Source organism: Archocentrus centrarchus, chromosome 7 (genome assembly GCF_007364275.1).
Source record: "Archocentrus centrarchus isolate MPI-CPG fArcCen1 chromosome 7, fArcCen1, whole genome shotgun sequence".
Lineage (NCBI taxonomy): Eukaryota > Metazoa > Chordata > Actinopteri > Cichliformes > Cichlidae > Archocentrus > Archocentrus centrarchus.
In genome coordinates this window covers 27,119,635-27,139,849 of record NC_044352.1, presented here as the reverse complement: position 1 = coordinate 27,139,849, position 20,215 = coordinate 27,119,635, and the positions used below count along the sequence as shown (strand labels likewise).

The 20,215-nt window shown below is 39.5% G+C and overlaps 1 protein-coding gene across 1 annotated transcript in view; it reads right to left on the bottom strand.

Moving 5' to 3' along the window:
• Positions 1–20,215, bottom strand: part of nphp4 (nephronophthisis 4) — a 171,704-nt gene that overhangs the window by 67,991 nt on the left and 83,498 nt on the right. Inside the window, exons 9-11 of the mRNA XM_030733604.1 lie at positions 19,735–19,953; positions 19,075–19,216; positions 15,241–15,293 (exon numbers count right to left, since the gene is read on the bottom strand). Of these exons, the coding sequence (XP_030589464.1) occupies positions 15,241–15,293; positions 19,075–19,216; positions 19,735–19,953 (414 nt within the window). The remainder of the gene's footprint in view (positions 1–15,240; positions 15,294–19,074; positions 19,217–19,734; positions 19,954–20,215) is intronic.

The window sequence follows — 20,215 nt, the reverse complement described above, 5'->3', positions numbered from 1 at the left end:
TCTAGATACATTCTTCATATTCATTCATGCTTTGAGTTTCTTTTTCCTACTGACTGAAATTAACCGTTCATAATCATCAGTGTAAATTAGCTTATTTTTATTGCTTGAAATGTCTCCAATCAAGAGAACAAATTAAAAGAGTACCTACAAAGAAGTTTGGAGAAAAATCTGTGCATGAAGTGTACCAGTTTAACACCAGTTGAAGAACGTCAAAGTAAAATTAAAAAGCAGGGGAGTGGTGTGTATAACATGACTTTGTTATTTAATAGTGATGGCATAAGTGCTGTGGAAATGAACATTACGCACACTTCAAAGTTGTAATGTGTCTGCCTCATCAGCATAATATTAGAAGTATGAGATATATTTTACATGTGAATTCCTCTAATCTTCAGTTTTCCCCACAGCTAATCCTGGGGTATCCTGAGGCATTCCCACACTCCACAGGATATTTTATACTGCAGTGACAGAATCTGCCTAAAGGTTTCCTCAGAGGTGGGTCTCCACAGAGAGGCATCCAGGTGGCATCTTTATCGGATAGCCAAACTGTATTGTTTAGCTCTCTACGCAAAAGAGCAGCTGTTATGCTCTGAGCTCCTTCTAAGAAAGTTTCACTTTCTGCCCAGTTAGGCTGACCTGTTTTTTGGTCTTTTCATCATAAAACCATCTGATCAGAACGAATACGTCCGATTAAATGTCCCCCATCAACTATTATTATGGAGATATTCAAAGCTGCACAATCCTACCCTAGATCAGTGACAAGTTATTGCTTTGGACTGTAAAAGACAGCAATATTTTACCCAAGTTTGTGTATCGACCGTTGGGTGTTTTTTTGCTTCTACTGGGAAATGCTTAACTAGTAAAACTTATCCGAACCTTATCTCGTCTTCCAGAAAAAAAGGCAGTCCTTTATTTATTTAGCAGGGACAATGCAGAATACATTTATTATACCAAATATAGTTAAAATCTAATTCTCATGCATGGTCCCTGTGCATAGGCTCCTAATGAGGTGCAGATAACAACAAAAGATAGTAAATCAAAACCTGACAAATAAAAGCTTGCTCACAATAAAATATCCTCAAAAGAAATGGAAACATTGCTAGTTTCTAACTCGAGAACACACAATCAGCAACCCCAGAAGAAGATGAAAACATTCCATCAATGCAAGAAGAGTCTGTACTGCCACATTCATTCTCACACAGCTCATTGACTGCAAACCTGAGCAACATTTTCAAATTATATTTAAAATGTACTGCACCCTCTGATGCTTTAAGATTTCCACATTCCAGCTGCCTTAACTGGTAAACAGTTTTGCCCAGATGCTGCAAAACAAAACTCAATGTAACAGCCTCCTCTAATGGAAGTTCATGCTAACCTTAAGCAAGCAATACAGTTCGTCACAAAGTTTTTAAGGGGTTATGGTGCTAGATTGTGAATAATCTTATACAGTTAACCAGTTAGAGATAACATAATTGAAGTTCAGGAGCGGGGGCCACCCCTCATACACTCCCCTTTCTGTTGTACGTCTATAAATCAATCAAATGTGTTTGGGGTTGTGGTCCCTACTAGTGAATATCAGCTATATACATGACATTTTAAAAAGACGATACTGTGAGTTATTGTATATTAACTGTGACAAGTTAATATACAATAACAAGAAACTCATGGTGTATTATAATATTAAAATGTGATCAAATTAAAAAGATGATACAGCTATGACAGTTTGTGTGATTAGCTAAGTCTGGCCTATAGCAGCGGTGAGTGCCCCTGACATTTTATGGATTCGCTTGTGTTCAAATGTGAATGTATTTCATACAGTTATTGTAAATTGTGTACCTCTGACATATTTAGATAACTCATTGCAGTAAAAGTTTATATGAGAAAACACCACTTTGTCATACATTATGAAAAAGTAAACAGGTTATGCCCGTTTGGGATATTTTTGTAGTTTGTTTTTTTTGAAGTTAGTTATATTAACATTTTTTTTCTTCTAAAACACATAAAGAACATGGTCAAAGCTTTGAAAAAACATGCAACGTCAAATAATTCATCCAATTCACTACTAAATTAGACAGCCTGATATTAAACTTTTGGTCAAAGTTTCTCCTTTAATTCTTTTAAACTGATTGATTTGATATGATTTAGGCCAATGGCTTAAATAATTTACTACCACAACCAAACTGGAGACACTTAACACACTGCATCCTGCACGGTTCTTGTGTTCAGCTAGGACTACTAAGATCAGTACTGTGTTGCTTATGTCAGTAATACAGGTTTAAAGCATATTTTTTCAGCTTTGGAAATCATTTTAAGTAAGAGAGAAAAAGCTATAATGTTAGAAACAACGTGTCAATGGACTGCCTATGCTGCCAGTATTCCTTAATAATGGGTCTTTCAGTACACTTGTGACCCCTACTGAATCTGCTACACGCAAAACAAACGGCTCTCTAGATGACAATAAAGATACTGCAGTGAACTTTACTGAGCAGTAAAAGAAGAATTGCTAACTCACCCACTGATCTGTTGGACCAACATATTTTGGTATTTTTCTGAGGACACTGCAGATGGGACTTAAAATAAACCACAACACACATTCTTTTCCACTTCAAATCTTATCCGCAACACAAAACTACACACAACACGCTCTGTGACACACAGGGACCTCACGACAAACCCCTGATTATACAATGTGGAGATTAAAACTGATATTTTAGCAATGAATTCACTTGATTCAAGTGTGACTACACTGTAGCTGTGTGCTGAAGACACACAAGAGACACATGGCATGATTCTAGCTGAGTTCACTCAAAAGAGGGTGTTTATTATTTTATGTACTTGTGTCCTGGCAACAAGTAAGTACGTGGACAGATACAACAACACAATTTTATTGTCCAGATGTTGACTCAATAAATGAATACATACAAACACCTTATAGAAAAATTTCCCTTAAAATGGCATTAAGTCGCTTAAAGGTTGGAAAAACCATCACACTTAATCAAATTTAATCTTTAATCATGATTTTGGCTTCCCACCGTTAAATGAACATAACCTAATGATATTTAAAATGCTTGGAAATCAAATGCTCCCTCAATCAGTGCCTGACTGTATGCCTGCATGTGCCAATCACAGCTGCACCGTGCAGCTTGAACTTTCCTGAACTAGTCTTAAAAACAGATACACAGAAAAAAAAAAAAAAAAAAGCAGAAGGCGACGAGCTTGTCCCTCGAAGCAGCTCATTGTCCACTGTTTGGATCTTATTCAATCTCCTGAAAACACACCATAAACTACAGTGTAATTAATTAAGGCCAAGAAAAACAATGCAATCCTTGCAGTGCCTGATAACGTGACTCATCCAGCAACAACTGAGACGTCCATGACAGCGACCCCATGCAGCACGTCAGCATCCATCCAGCTCCCTGAGATGCACTGAAATCACCAACCAACCGCATTTTACTCGGCCAAAGATGTATCCAATAAACACGGTGACTAACGAAGGCTTCGGGAAAATGATCAACAAACTGGACAAACGATATGTTACCACCTCGAGCAATTATATTTGTAAAGTGGGAAAACCTGCGTTGTACGCAAAGTGCCGTAGGGGAAGTAGAGAGAGATCTCACAGCTCTCCGGTGCTCTGAGTTTTATTCACATCCATCATGCAGGTGCAATAAATGGAGTCAAAGATTTTATATTTTGCTACTAGAAGATGCATTTATGCCAGGTGAATAAACCTTATTTGCCTGCAAAGATTATTTATACAGATTAATTTACAGGAATGCAGCACAACGTAAAAGTGAAAGCAGTGCCTTGTACAATTCTTTTTAAATTTTTCATCTAAGAGATGCACTGAATTTTGGGAAATGAGCAGAACCAATTTTATTTTGATCCAAAGATGTGTACAGATGTGAAAGCAGTGTTCTGTTTCTGTGACAGCACCATAAAAACATTTTTGTCACTAAAATCAATTAATAATTGTGACAAGTAATCGTGATCTCAATACTGATCAAAATAATCGTGATAATCATTTTGGCCACAGTCGTACAGATGTTCTATGATCTTGAGTGAAATATGGAGTCAACAAATACAAGATATCACTATTGTATAAAGATGCCCTCATAAGTCACAGATTTCCTCAAAAACCACCTGAAAAGGTGTCTGATCCCTCTCGGAAGTTGGAAGTTTGAACAATGTTTGGCAACAACACATGACCTGATGCAGAGGTTCGCAAACTTCTGCATGAAAAGTATCCACTTCTTAAAGGCTGCATAAAAAGCTAGCTCGATAGACAGTACACCACAAAATCACAGTAGGAATACCTGAACCAGTTCCTCCCTTGAAAATGCGTTGGTGTCCTAGTTAAAGCAGAACCCTTATTTGTAACTTGTTGCTATGCAAAACTTATTTTGCTCACAAGAAGATTCTAGTTTCAGACACGCAAGGTTGGACAGGAATTTCAAAAGTCTGTGTTTGGTGCTCTAGTTTGCAGTGAGCTTATCACTTGTTCTCATACCATAGCTATGAGAAAAACCCCCCCCCCAAAAAAAACAACCACAGCTTAGACATCTTCTCTGAAGATGCCACAGGAAACACGATATTTGTCACCATTGTAAAAGTAATAGAACAAAAAGAAGCAGCAACTGTGCTCTTGATAAAGAGCTGCAGGTGACATTCTGCACACCTCCAACTTCTCAGCAAAATAACCAACTTTAACGTGCCCCGTTACGTGCTCGCTGAGTGCAGCATGAAATCAAAAGAAATCAATTTCTCAGTCCATGATGGGAAAAGGCAGATTTGTTTATTGAAACAGTGTGTGTTTGTTTGATTGAGGACTAAACACCAGTTGCTCTTTTGTGTATTTCTGACAACAGAGATTCTCGAGGAGCGACTGCTGCCAAGGGAGGTATTAAACTGCACTTTCTACCACCACAGTAACCAAGACTGCCACCAAATTAATCAGGGCTGAAATATTTTAATTAGTTAAAAAAGAGCCGGCGGATTTGGTTTTAAGCTTTAAATACTGTCATCTGTCTAGCAAAGTGGTACTGCTGGGACATATAGTACGGGGATCCACTTCAACTGGAATCAACTGAAATGTACCTAAACAGAGCAAAAGGAAGATTTTAACACATGGTGTCATAGTGGATAATTTCCTCACTTGTAAACCAAAAAATGAGCAGTTGGCTGTTGAGATCAGTCAGAATGTCCTAAAATCTTAAGGCCAGTGGATTGTCACCAATTAGTCCTTGCAAATACGTATATTATCCACACAAGCATGTGATCTCGCATTTAGTCATCGCGTCTGCACACAGAAGGCGCGAAAGCCACCACATAGATGACTGCGTGAGAGGATCTCGCAGACACACACGCACATACAACAGGAGACTACATGGAGCGAGGCAATTAGTAGTGGCATAACTGTGCCTGCCAATGTTCTAACCTCAGCCTGTTTGTCCTGACAGCCAAGTATATCATCTGTTCAAATTCTAGCTTCATGGGACCTGCACGTGTGTATGTGTGAATGCGTATGTTGTGCGTCTTGTGGAAGTATATGCTTGATGACGAAAAGATCTGAGCACAAAACAAATTCTGAGTGCTGCTTCAGTCTGCTTTCGGCGTGGAAACGAGTGTGAACTGGCACTGTAGAAGGACGGACAGCCAAATTCTTGAGATGCGACTGATCCTCAGATTTGCAGCGTGTCTATTATGAAAATTGTTTTTGTTGCAATATTAGTTTTCTTAATCCCCCATGGAGTGGGATTAGACAACAGTAAATCCGCACACTCCATATCAGGCTTATTAGATTTCTGAGTGTGGGATTGTGCTTGGAATGTATGACTTATTGTAATGGTTTAAATCATTTTAAATGTTTTAATTATTCATGAAAATAGAATAAATATGACACTCTACCTTGGGTGAATAAAATCACACTAGAAGCATTAGTAATCAGGAAGCTAACGCAGCTATCATTCTGTGGAGCTACTAACCATTTTGCAATAACATTTAATCCCAAAATGACTGACATGAAGGCTTTGCCAACAAGCATATTTGATTTTAATCATTTTGCATCAGTGCATAGTTATTTTTCATATAAACACACCAAATACTGCCTGTTTACATCTCCATCTGGTAGCATAAGAGTCTACTGTCAAAGCTTTTATTTTGAAAGTTAGAGGAAGAGTCTAACAGGGTGGATAAGGGCCAGAACAGCGTTGCTCATAACGAGCATTAGCCTCTTGCTTGCTCAAATGTAGTTATACGATTCCTACCACATACTCAAATCATCTGTTATGCTCACGAATCTGTCCTCCCTCACACACATCTCCAATTCTGCTCTTACAAATCCATGTGCCAGGCAGGAAGGAAAAGTCAAATAATTTAATGCAAGAATACAATGCAAGATACAGTAAGTACAGATAGGCAGATCTGGATATAGTTTCAGGCAGGAATAGACACAGGTAGTGGTTGGCAAGCAATGACAAAAGCAACTTCAACAGCCTGGCGAAGAGTGAGTGAAATTGAGCCTTTATCAGTAGTGGCAGGTTTTGGAGGAATTAGCATGTGTGTAGTTGGCGGAGAAGGTCCAGTAACACGGGAGGATGGATAAATAGTAGTCACCACAGGACAGGCAGGAAAAGAAAGAAAGTGTGTACTGGGGATATGAGGAGCAAATATGACACTATAACTGTGGCCTACAGACTGCAGAGCCCAGAATTTGTTTTGTGCTCTCCAATCATTTGTCATTATTACATTTCCCTTAGGGTCAAGGACCCAACTGTATATGCTAATCCAGCATCTTTCCTTCAAGAAGCTTCATGAATGTTTATTTGCCCGATCCCATCATGTCAGAATGTGCACATAAAAAAAGAGAGAGAGACCTCAATGTGGGATCAGGCTCACCATGTGACTCACAGACAGGAAATAATAGTCAGGTGTCGTTTAAAAGGGAGGAGGATTCCAAATGTGATCCAACGAAAATGTTTCAGGGATTACTGGAATGAAATCTTGAGAACTAAAGGCAGAGAAGTCAAGAAAGCTGAAAGTGGAAAATATTACGAATGCACCACACAGCCACATAACCAAGTCACAATGTGGCTATTAGGAATTGTACTGTAATAAGAATGTGTGATAATTGTGTGTGACTACGAGCTGAGTGATATCTACAGTGTGTAATAGTAGCGCAAGACAGGTTATAGTAACACAACAACAACTGAATTAAGTATTTATAAAAAATATAAGTGTTACTACCAAAACAAGTCTAAATTTGTGTACTACTGTAGCTCTGTACCAACAATTCACAAATAATCTGGTGGCCTTTTTTGTGTGATATTTTTAAGCCAAAATAGTAACAAAAACTGGCATCCAGAGAGCATCGTAATTAGAAAATGAGATAAAGTGCCAGCTTGTTAAGACAGTGTTAAGGATGTTAGATTAGATATGATATATAGCTGCCAATATATGTGTGTATATATATATATATATATATATATATATATATATATATATATATATATATATATATATATATATATATATATATATATATATATATATATATCTGCTTGCACGTTCTCCCTGTGCCTGTTTGGATTCGATCTGGATACTCTGGTTCCTTCTCACAGTCCAAAGATATGTTTCTTAGGTTAACAGATGATTCTATATTGGTCAAAGATGTTTGTCTCTCTGTATTCGGTTCTGTGATAAACTGGCAAACTGTCCAGGCTGTACCCCACCTCTTGCCCTATGACTGCTGGGAAAGGCTCCAGCCCCTCTGCGACCCTGAATTGGATAAATGGTTGAGAAAATGGATGGAAGTTGTATGTGCGTGTGACATAAGAAAATCCAGAAACCTTGCTGTGAGCAGTTTCAGGTTGGAAGTATTTTGTTCACCCAACAACCTCATCACCTTACAGAAAAAAACAAGGTAACCATGGCATGCTCATCACGGTGTGATAGGAAGTAAGCATTAATGGAGTCCCTGCCTCAGCTATAATGTTAGCTTTCTGGATGCCTCTTGGGTGACAGACGCTGACAGTAGAAAACATAAAAACATTGCTGCTGAGTTGGTTTTTTTAAATGTAAAAGGCATTCTGAGCTCTTCAGTACAATCTGATTCCATTATATATAAGAGAAGGCAGACATTTCTCTAACTGCTATAGCCACAACTGGGCAGCTCAAAAAAATCTAATGAATAAATACCATTACAGGCCATAGGAATATAGTACATGAATTAGATTTTTGGGTGAACTGCCCCTTTAAGAAGCAGTCTGTATACTAGACTTATCTTGTCTGAAAAGCTACAGTATGTTGAATTTTAACATTGTTATGGATTATGTTATTTTAAGCATTCTGGTGCCACAAGCATTTCATTTGTACAGATTTATGCTCTCATACAAGCCGTCATTCTCCGGACTTCAAGTCAATTCCACCAAGGAGGTGGTCCAAATAATGTGCCATCCCCTGAATGCAATTCTATATTTTTACAGTCAGATTTTCCACAGTGTCACGTGTGACATGTGATGATGACACAATTAGCCTTAAGATGGTTTAAAATAAATAAATAAATAAATCCTAAATTGAAAGTACACTTCATTCAGTAATCACTAAAGTAAAAGTTGTTGTGCCATAACCTCCATACTGTAAATATCAACAGCATTAACAGAAACCAGTTGTAATTTATTAGAAAACAATTTAAGCTTGAATCAATACTGTACAATCACCAGACATTTTATTAGGTACATCTTGGTAGTGCCAGGTTAGATCCCCGTTTGCTGGAAACATTCCTCAGAGATTTTGGTCCGTATTGACATAACAGCATCAGCATCACATCCATGGTGTGAATCTCCCTTTCTACCACATCCCAAAGGTGCTCTTCTGGATTAAGATGAGATGACTGAAAGCCATTTGAGTGCAGTGAACTCATTGTCATGTTCAAGAGATGCTCTTCCTTGGTTGTAGCAAGTGGTTATTTGAATTATTGTTGCCTTCCTTTATCGAAGACGTTTGGCCATTCTCCTCTGACCTCTGACATTAACAAAGCATTTTCACCCACAGAACTGCAGCTCACTGGATATTTTCTTTTTGGACCATTCTCTATAAACCTTGGGAATGGTTATGCAGGAAAATCCCAGCAGATACCAAGACTAGCCCATGCCAGGTTTAAAGTCACTTACTTTCTTACTTATTCTGATGCTCAGTTTGAACTTCAGCAGGTCATCTTGATCATGTCTACATGTCTAAATGCACTGAGTTGCTGCCAAATCACTGGCTGATTAGATATTTGTGTGAACAAGCAGTTTAACAGGTGTACCTAATAAAGTGGCTTGTGATTATATTACTTGTGATTTTCTTAAAAGCATGACGTTGAGTTTCAAGCACATGACGACAATTAGATTTTCAAAATGCTAGAAAAACTCATACAACAAAACATGCACAGCAACCCTGAATATTGGTTTAATTGATATAAAAATGAGGCACCAACAACAATCTGCAAAGGAGGGCTGCAAAGATTAGGTCCGACTGCCTGCTGTCGAACAGTCCCTCTGCCAGCGACAAACTGAAACATGGTCTCACCTTTGGCCCATGGACTACAAGACCACCTGGGTCAACAGAACACGAACACGACCCCGAAACACGGCCACAGCCTAATGAGAGAAATCATCAACAGAGGCAAACGAACTCAGCTGCTCTTCCAAATGCTGGCTATAAATACCACAGGATCTTTAGCATTCTGCACCGCTACGAAGAGAGAGCATCAAAGATCAATAATTTATGCAAGCAAAAGAAAGTTGTCAGATCCCACAATGCCTGCGCACAGAGCTAAAGCATACAGCTTGTTTACAGAGCCATTTCAGAGAAGGATGCCATCGATTAATCAGCACTTGACAGCCATGTTGAAGAGGAAAGAAAAATTTTGTTGAACAGGGAAAAATCATTGTAAGACTGAACGAGCACTTTTTTTCATACATGTTTGAAAGAAAGGGAGAAAAACAGACAGGGAGAAATGCAGACTGTATTTGTGAATTTTGCAACAGCTAGAGTTTTGATGAATTGTAACGTGGCTGCCAACAGCAGTGGAATGGCTTCACACAGTTTTCTGCTTCATTTCTTTCTGAAAGATCCTGGATGGCCACCAGATATCTATTGGGCATCCAAGGCACTAATGATTGCTGCTTTACGCCATTATTTGCTGAGGAATACATGCGAATGTGCTGAATATTTGCTGTCAAATTAAAGCCTTAGTTTATATTTTTTTGACCACTTAGAGGTAGGGGAACAGACTAAAAATACGGTGATGTGGTGGCAAATAATTGCCTATTTACATAATCAGCACTGAGCCACATTTATGTGGAGGAATATTGTGAATACCCTTGGAATGAAAGTCAAAAATTCTCTGTCCCTATATCTTTGCTTTCCTCACCATCATCTCCAAATATCAGATATTGTAGCCACTGAATATTGGACATTCTGTACCAGTTAGTTACCTTTGTCAAACTGTCATCCTCTCTCCCTCTGACTACTCCTGACCAGGAGGTCACTTGAATACCGCCTTAAATAACGTACCAAATACTGGATTCAACTACCCAGTTATTCCAAAGTCAAGCCATTCTTGTGCACCACTCGGTTTGCTGAACCTTTTAGTCAATTTCATCCTCTATTTCCAGTCACTGCCAACTCCAGCAACTTATCCACTTCTGCTCTGGACCCACATTGCTCTCCTGGTTCCACAGATTCACCTTCCTAGCTGGTCAATCCACAAGCTGCCACTTTGAACTGTCTCCCCTGGCTGTCTTGATTCCTCTGTTTTGACAGACAATCCAAATCCAAGTCAGAAAATAGATTATTCCATGTTTCCACATCCACACCCTGACTCTTTATTCAGAGTTCTGCATTTAGGTTGTCTGTCCAGCCTAAAGTTTGCTGTTGCACTTGTTATTCTTTCCTGTGTGTGTGTGTGTGTGTGTGTGTGTGTGTGTGTGTGTGTGTGTGTGTGTGTGTGTGTGTGTGTGTGTGTGTGTGTGTGTAATAAATAAATAAATATATTGCTTTTTTTTTTTTTAGTAAACCATCTTTCATTGAGTTAAAACACACACACACACACACACACACACACACACACACACACACACACACACACACACACACACACAGCTTCAGGTTTTTCTACTAATTCCATGTGCCGTAATGGCCGCTTGTGGTCACAGATTTTTTTTCTCCAAAATTTACATCAGCAGCTTATTAAATTGCCTGTGTTTTTCTGTCTTATGATTTGTGTTCCTCCTCTGAAGCAAAGTTAATTGCCCCTTTTGGGAAAATGCAGTTGAACTTTAACCCTTAATCCTTGAGAAATAGGGTATAAACATCTCTTAAGTTGCAGTGGAAATATGCAGGACTGTAGCAGAAATTTAAAGAAAAACACTCAGTGAAAATAGCTTTTTTCATAATAATTCTGGACCAAATGTTCTGGGAATTATGAGTTAATAAGACTTACGAGCTATATGTAAAGTGGTATATTAATTTAAGCACCAACATCTTTTAATGTCATCCCCAAAGAACTGCCCAGTATGACCACAGTTGTCTCTCCCCAACCAGTGGGAGCTGCCCTCTGTAGGTTTCCACCGCCCTTGCTGTTTAATCAAAATGAGGGTCGATTTCTAGAGTTCAAGGGTGCAGCGCTCCCACAGCTCCCAGCTGGTTCAATTCAAAATGAGTCGACAATACAGACTCATTTTGGCCCAGAGAGCTAACACTGAAACAGAGCTGCTGTCTCTCCTCCTCCTCCTCCTCCTCCGCTCTGTGGCTCTGTGTCACTGGCCTCATCCTGAGAGAGAGCACCATCTATCACAACTCCCAGCCTCCACTGGCACTTCTCACTTAGGCTGAGGGATGATGCTACCAACAGAACACCAGCAGTCACTACTGAGTATACTTCTTAATGCTTATTAAAAGGGCAAAATATATGCATTTCAGCTGTAAGCCAAACTACATATTTCCTAATAACATGATCAGTGTGTTGACCGTTGGTTATAAATATATTCATTATTATTTTTAGACATTTTAACTGTGCTTTATAGCTCTTATTATTTTATGATTATTTATTCATTTTTTGAACACTTGCAGATGTTTTCTATCATGCAGTTAAGAGTCCTCTTTGCAGACTGATGTTTGGACATCACCTGGTCTTGACATATGTTCTCACTGTGTTTCTCATACTGAGGACAGCTTAAAGATGAAAAGTGTTCGTTTTGCCCTTTAATAAACCATATTCACTAGTGAGTGGTTCTATTCTGTCTGTTCTTAGATTTTATTAAGACTGGACTCTGTGCCATCCTGTGAAAAACTAGGTGCATCCTATAATTCAGTAGCTCGTAGAACCACCTTTAGCAGCAATAACTACAGTAGAAACAATTGTTCTCTGGATGATTTTATCAGTCTCTCACATCATTGTGAATTTTGGCCTGCTCTTCTTCACAATATTACTTCAGTTCATTGAGGATTGGGGGCATTCATTTATCCACAGCTCTTTTAAGATCACTACACAGCATTTCAGTCATGTTGAGGTCTGCACGTTGACTGGGCTATTAAAACACCTTGATTCTTTTCTTTTTCAGCCGCTGCTGTCCTTGGGATCATTGTCCCATCGTATGACCCAATTTTGGGATGGCCTCACATTTGACTCAGGAATATTTTGGTATACATGGTTGACTCAATGACTGAAAGGTGCCCAGGTCCTGTGGCTGCAAAACAAGCCTAATTCATCACCCCTCCACCACCGTGCTTGACAGTTGATATGAGGTTTTTGGTTTTCACCACGTGTGGTGAAAACCAAAAACTATAGCCAAACTTTGGTCTTGACTGTCCAAAGGACATTGTTTCAGAAAGTCTTAGGTTTGCCACTTTGCAAACGTAAGCCATGCTGCCATGTTCTTAGAGAGAAGAGTCTTTCTACTGGCAGCCCTTCCAAACAAATCATACTTAAGGCATTTAACCTGCTAACTGAGCCTGTAGAGTCTGAGACGTAGCTCTAGAGTAACCATATTAAATATGGTTGTAATATATACAGTCAGTGTTAATAGTGTTGATATTTTACTAAAAACTGGACACGAGTCACTGTGACCCACAGCCATCAAATGGGTTATGATGGTGCAGTTAAATGTATAACTTTTGTTTTGTTTAGAATTGATTAACACTATATCACTTGTCTTTCGGAAGCTCGTGTTTCTGATGCAAATGCGACATTTAATCTGATTAGGTGCAACTAGGCATAATTATCATCAGTATTACCTCTATTTCCATTGTTTCAGTGGTGATTTAAATGCTCTATAATTGGCATGTGCAGATATGCTGCTGTTTTTCCACCGAGAAGATCAATTTTAAAATAGCCACACCAAGAGGAAGAGCTCGGCTCAATTTTTCCTTTGCCAGGCTTAGATGCATACAGTTGCATTTAGCAGATTACGGCAAAATATTTTAATATATCCAGTCTTTCTTCAATTTTATATGTGAATCAAAGTAAAAGGAAAAAATATTTTTGAAGTACTTGAAAAAAAATTATAACTTTCTTAAACTGCTCCATAAACCGTCTTCCTACTCATTTCCACTTCCTTTTGTGTGGTTGCATTGAGTGTCAGTCACATTAAATGTCATCCCAAACAAAGCAGAGGCAGGTTTTAACACCATCTAACAGTGAGCCCGCATTGACGCTGACTGACTGACAACTTGCAAATGCTGCGTCAACAAACGTGATACCACTGCGGCCGAGTGTTTGACATGTCCGGAATAAATTGATGAAATCGAGTTTTGTGTCAGTGCAGGGCTTCATCATGTAAGACGCTCTACACACATTTAAGCTCCATCGTTCACTTTTCATTAACTGCTCAAACTCAGTAATCATGCAGATGTCAAAAACCCAAAGACTGCATTTTATGTAGGATGAAATATAATCGTCTACAGAATGGAAGATGTGGTCATTTGACTCCAAATGGATGCAACCTTTTTTTTTCTTTTTTTTTTTTGGATGGATGCAACCTTAAGTGTTTCAGATTGAAATGAGAAGATGTTAGCAAAAAAAAAAAAAAAAAAAAAGATGCTTGAAAATAAGATTTATTTTTCTTCATATATTTCCATGAGAGGAAAGTTCATCCTAAAGCCTGCCACTACATTCATACCTTACACGTTAAAGAAGGGTGCTTCATATGGCTGAGTGTGACTTCACACACAGTGTCATACTGTGACAGAGTGAGAATAGGGAGGGGATATTTGAAACAGGCCCCGTGCCTCTCTTCAATTACGCCTCCTGGTCCCACTGTTGTTGAGAGATCTGGGTCAGTTAATGCATTTTACTTGACTTTTTCTTCTTTCTTTTTTTTTAATTTATAGGCCTGACCTGCAATCTTTGTCGACAAACCAGACAAAGCCTAAGTGTGGGTTTCTCAAGATTAATGATCCTTGTCGAAAGAGCATGGAAAGGGGAACTGTGTCCATGTACAGTACAGAGGGCGGCGAGAGGGGCTTCTCGATCCAGGCGGGAATCTATCCAGGTCAGCTCTTAACTAAAATCATAATGCTTTCTTTCTTTCGACAAGTACATACAAGTGCATTTGCTTTTTTTCGTGCTTCACTCAGATAACAGCAAAATAAAAAACAGTTTCATCTCCAGGGTCGCAGGATCAAAAACCCATTGTTTGTGCAAAACACAGCCTGTATGTTTTCCCCCCTTTCTGCTGCTAATCTAAGTAACATTTCCAAACATTCAACAGTGCAGTATAATAGACTACAATATGAGAAATTGCAGCTTTATTATATCATGCACACAGAACCCATATGACCCAACTAAAGCTATGCTAAATACATCATTTCTGGAGGACTGTTTTGAAAGAATTTCCCATTGAGGGAATTTGTACAGTTACCAGCTAAAGCTTTGGATATTTTTCTTAGGAAAGAGCTGAGACAGAGCAAAGTTCAGAGAGGTTAAAGAAAAAGTGCAGGTATAAATAAGGGACGGTTGGAACAGGTAATGGACTGACCTTTTGACTAATTATTTGTGCAAGTAAAAATGAACCGAGCACAAGCGTTTGTGGACCTACTGACACAGGTTTCTTTTGAACTAAACATGAGTACAAAAGACAGCTTAAAAAAAGCATATACTTGTTTTAAGTATTAACTTAGAACTTTAGACAGAAGCGTTCTTTGCTGGCCAGTGTTATAGGTCACCTGTAAAATTCAATAGGTGAGAAGGTGTCTTACCCCAGGGCCTTGAGGAGATTCTGGAGCAAAAGCTGGCTGAATGCGTTTCTGACCTAAAAAGCACAAGCACAACAAAGAAGATGAAGGCAGCCGACCTAGAAAAGCATAACCCTCTAAACGCTTTCATTTCATTTACAATGTATTCCTGCTGAAGTCTTCATTTGTATGTATTCATCTGGAAATGTGCTAACAACTCCAGTTCATTGTTTAACAAGCTTAATTAACAACAATGTAATAACTTCCACATGCTTTCTGCACCTGGTTAGCACAGTTAATTTTATAGTTTGGTTAGACATTCAGTGGAATATTAGCTTGTGAGAGGGAATAGGAGTTGACTGCAAAATGTCATCTTTGTAATTGCTTTCCTGTTGATTGGATTTGCAGTGAGCTGGCATCTCCAGGTATAAAAGTACACTGTGATGATATTTACTTAATACAGTACACAGTGGAGTCTATAACCCCACGGAGCACTGGAATACATAACTATTTACAAACCTAACAAATCTATCCAATTTCACACAGAAAGGGAGGTGAGTTGGATTTAAATTTCACACTGACTTTAAAGTCTAACAATGCTTCCTGAGATTTTGGTTCGTAGCCATGGTAATACTGAAATGAAAGGCTCTCTAGCATCCCTTTGTCCTCCTCTCCCACTCTTTCTCGCTCTCTGCGCTGGGCTTGACTGGCCTTTTGGAAATTGCTTCAGCTTGCCTGGGGTGTCTTAGTGTAGCTCCCATCTGTTCGGACTACGTGCACACAGAGTGGACATGGTGCGGCGCTGGCTGGCTCCCTTTTACAAATGTGCTCTGGCATGCCCCCTCCCCCCCAGCAGCCATTTTGTTTTTAGGGCTTTCTCACTGTTTTACTTCTCGAGCCCATGGAGAGTGCGTATCACCTCATTAGCTGGACTAATGTGCAATTAGCCATTTATTTGTGATCCCTCAGAGGCCTTCTTGACAGATGAGTGAACTACCACATGTGTGACTGGTGGATTCAGCCACCTTTATGAGCACTAAAGATTTACAGATATGTAAGGACGATGGCTCATTAAAATTAATTTAGGAACATCTGTGACAAACCAGCAAGATCTGCTCTCTGATCTTAATCTCGGCTCATCAGGAGCGACAGAGAGTGATGCATTATGGTCACGTAAACAACCAGGGATTCAGGAGTTAAATTATAGATTAATAAAAACGTACGGACTTCAGAATTTCCAACATTGTAATGTAAAGTCATCATGAATAAGTTACAGAATCGTTTTAAGATCGGGTTAGTGCTTTGCTTCTTTCTGACATACATAAATGCATCAATGGTGTGAATGGTGTATGCATTTAAATAAGCTATGCGCAGTTTAAAGCACCGTTTTCTGGGATGTCTTTAAATCCATGCAAATGCAATCTTGGAGAAAACAAAGTCGAGGATGATCACGTTGCCTAAATCAAAGAATGGCAGTGATTCATGATCTCATTCTCCTCTGAACACCAGCCCAAATCACTCAGGCTTCTTGGGCAAGCCTCTGAAGACGCGTGAACACTGATTAAAATGTCATTACTGACAATACAATGCTGCCAGAAGCTTTCTCCACACACCGATGAAGTAGACCCCTGATCAACCACAATCTTGTCTCAAAAGTTAACAGCATCATTAGGGAGGTAAATCATCGACTGTACAGTCTGGGTCCACTCACGTTTTTCTGCTGTCATTGGGATTGAGTGGCTGTATGTAGTGTTTACTACACTTTTAATCAATTCACTGGCAGACACAGAGCAAATAAGCAGTTTGGGTTTCGATAAGAGATGCAGGCAGTGGCACATCATTTATCTCTGGCTGCGTGCAGGATGTGGAATATTTAATCAGAACTTTGTTTCAGTGGGAGGCCTCCAAAGCTCAGGGTTCAGCAGTTATTTTTGGAGGATCTTGGAACATCCGTGCTTAATTGGGAAAGATGGAAATAAAAAAAAAAGAAAAGCCTCTGTTGGAGAAATCGAGCAGCATTCACTGATAACCCCCTACAAATGTGACAAAGAAGGGGAATGGTTCAGCCTTAATTTCACACTCTTAGTCATTACACTTACAGAAAGCAAAGAAGAGCCAATATGTGTGGCTGACATATTAGTGCTGCACAACTGTTTTTCAAATGCACACTGAAGCTTTCCCAGAACAAGAACCTCAAGAAAGGGAATCTTGCAGTAAGAGTGTGTTACTGTTACTTATGTATGGGTGTTATGAATCATAAAGGTGTTTAGAAATATGTTGCGCTTTTAGCACAACATTGGTATTCTGCAGCCCGGTCTCCATCACATCAGGTTTATCAATGTCTGCAGGACATTTGAAAATAAGTGTCTGAAAAAGCACAAAGACATTGTGCACTGTCTAAACACGGGCTTTGAATAAAGTCAGTCATCAATCAAATATTTTCCCTTGAAAGATGTGGAGCCTGCATCAGGAAGGGCTTCTTTCCAGACCTGTCAACGGTTTGTTGAGATTGTAGCAAGTGTGCATGAGATCTGAACACCAGAAACCATCAGTTTCCAGATCTTTCTACAAAGACGGATAAATACAAAACTAAAACAACTGTTAGAAGTTCATGGAAAAGCATATAACCTGAATTTGGAATGTTTCATCCCAAATACATGACAAGCTCAAGAATGTAAAAGATTTTATGATACACGTACTGTAAGCATGCCACTACCACGATATTGGTGTTTTCACCAAAAGAGAAGAGTAAGGCCTTACATCTCAGCAACCATCTTGAAACGCCTCTGGGCATTTATTTGGGCAGTTATTTTGAGGGATTATGTTAATTAGCTTTAATGTCCCGCTCTGTGAAGTGCCACCTTATTGCTGTGGAGGGGTTTGTGCGCCTGCATGATCCCAGGAGCTAAGTAGTCCAGGGAAATTTGCTCCTGGGGTCTCTCAAGGCAAATTGGTCCTGGGTGAGGGGCTAGACTAAGGGCAATTCATAAAAACCCCTGTGATGAAGAAAAAAAAATAAAAAATCAAGGGACATGGGGTTACCAGGGCCCCACCCTGGAGCCAGGCCCAGGGGGCAGTCATGGCAGAGCGCCTGGTGGCCGGCTGGAGGCTGGGCCTTAGCCCATATAAGCAGCAATGGATGGATGGATGGATGGACTGAATTTCCTTTCACTAGTGACTGGAACATAAAAACTGCATGTATAGAACCAGCACTCTAATCCGATTAAAGAAGAAGTTGCTGACTTTCACCCAAAATATAGTTTGAAAAAGTTTTTTTTCCCCCTGTAACTTATCTTTATACCACCACTTTTGCTGTTGTGGAGGTCTCCCATAGATTTCAGATAATAATTCTTCTTCAAGTGTAGTGTTTTTACAACACCACACTGGACGTGTGTCTGTATTCAAGTTGACTTTCGTCTCGGAGTAGATGTAACATGATTTTACAAAGTAATGCAGGTTTAACATCAAAGAGGTCCTAATGGACAGCCAAAGTCTTTACTTAGCACTTTGGGTTTATCCCTTTATTCCCCTCAGACTCCAATCATAAAGTGTATTGATCATGCAGAGAGCGGAGCAGCCCTAAGGAGATAACACTCCAAAAATGCGTGCAGCATATTATGCACAGGACAGACTAGTTTGATGCCAGTTGCTTTCTTGTTGCATTCTTAAGCTGCACCCAAAAACACACGCACAAAAAAAAAGACAGACTTTCGAGTCAAAGAAAAATAATAATTTTTTAAATTGTAGCTGCAAGGGGTGAATAGCCTTTTATCTCTTTTGTGGAGGAAAACTCTTTGTATGAGCTTCCCAATTAATATTTGTTTAAAAGGCCATTATGAATTTCATAATGATATTTACCCTGTGAAGGTGATGAAGGTGAGCTTCTCTGACGAGGCGCATCTTCCTGTTTTGTCCTCAGGGATGGCTTTGGGCTGGATGCCTTCCTTTCCGAGCTGGATGACAGCCAGAATTTGATCATATCCTTCGCTTCTGAGACCTCCTTGAGAGGAGAAAGTTTCAGACATTTCAGTAACCCAACAAAAAGAAAAGCTAGAGAATGAAGAGTTCAGATTCTACAGGGAAATGAGTGAAAAAGCTGACAGGAGAAGGAGGACATGATAGTGACATGCAGTTTTTTCCAAACACCCAAGCAGAGTTGCAATCCACCGTAAGGCGTGAAAAGTTAAGTCATATTATGACGACTTGGGCGTCCTTTGAAATTTTTGATACTGTCACCAAAACAGCATCACTTGCAGACAGCTGTCTACATAAAATGTGGTGAGGATTTTCAGAGCAGAGCTTTCAAGGGTGATAAAACCTGACCTTGAAGGGGTACTGTTTGGGGGGCCTAGCATAAAGACAAGCAAGAATATAGATAATGTGAAAGCTTTTGAATTCAGGGAAGCATTGTTGTGTGTACTGGAGGCTGCTGAAAAAGCATCTTGTCTAAACACCTTTCAGTGGATTCTTTACATTTTACTCTTTCGACAAAGGCGTTCTTCTGTGCTATTGTATTACCTGAGCTGTGCCTGGAGCTGAGATTGGTGCAGGGCTCTGAGCTTTGGCAGACACCTCTGTGCTGTAGACCATGGCTCCATGAGGGTTTGGCTTTGCACCTCCTTGCAGTACAAGCTGTATCTCTTCCCCCTTCCACTCAGCTGGCTCCCGGAAGGGACACCAAATCCCCCAACGAAGGCAGTGCAAGAAGGCAGCTCGGGAAATAGAGGTAGCAGAAAGCTGTGTGATGGAAAATGACAAAAATAGAAAATTCAGACATTGATATGATGTTTTCATACATGCAACTCTTTGATTAACTGTTGCTATACTGCAGGTAGTCCTTCCTCTTTCTTCTAACTGAATAATTACAGCCTTTTACAGTGTTTAACTGTGATCAATTGATAACATTATTTAATTTATGAAGCAGAGCATTAACAGTCTCCAAGTATAACCCAAGAATAAAAACATAATTAAATTTGCCAACTTGTAATTCCTTATCTCT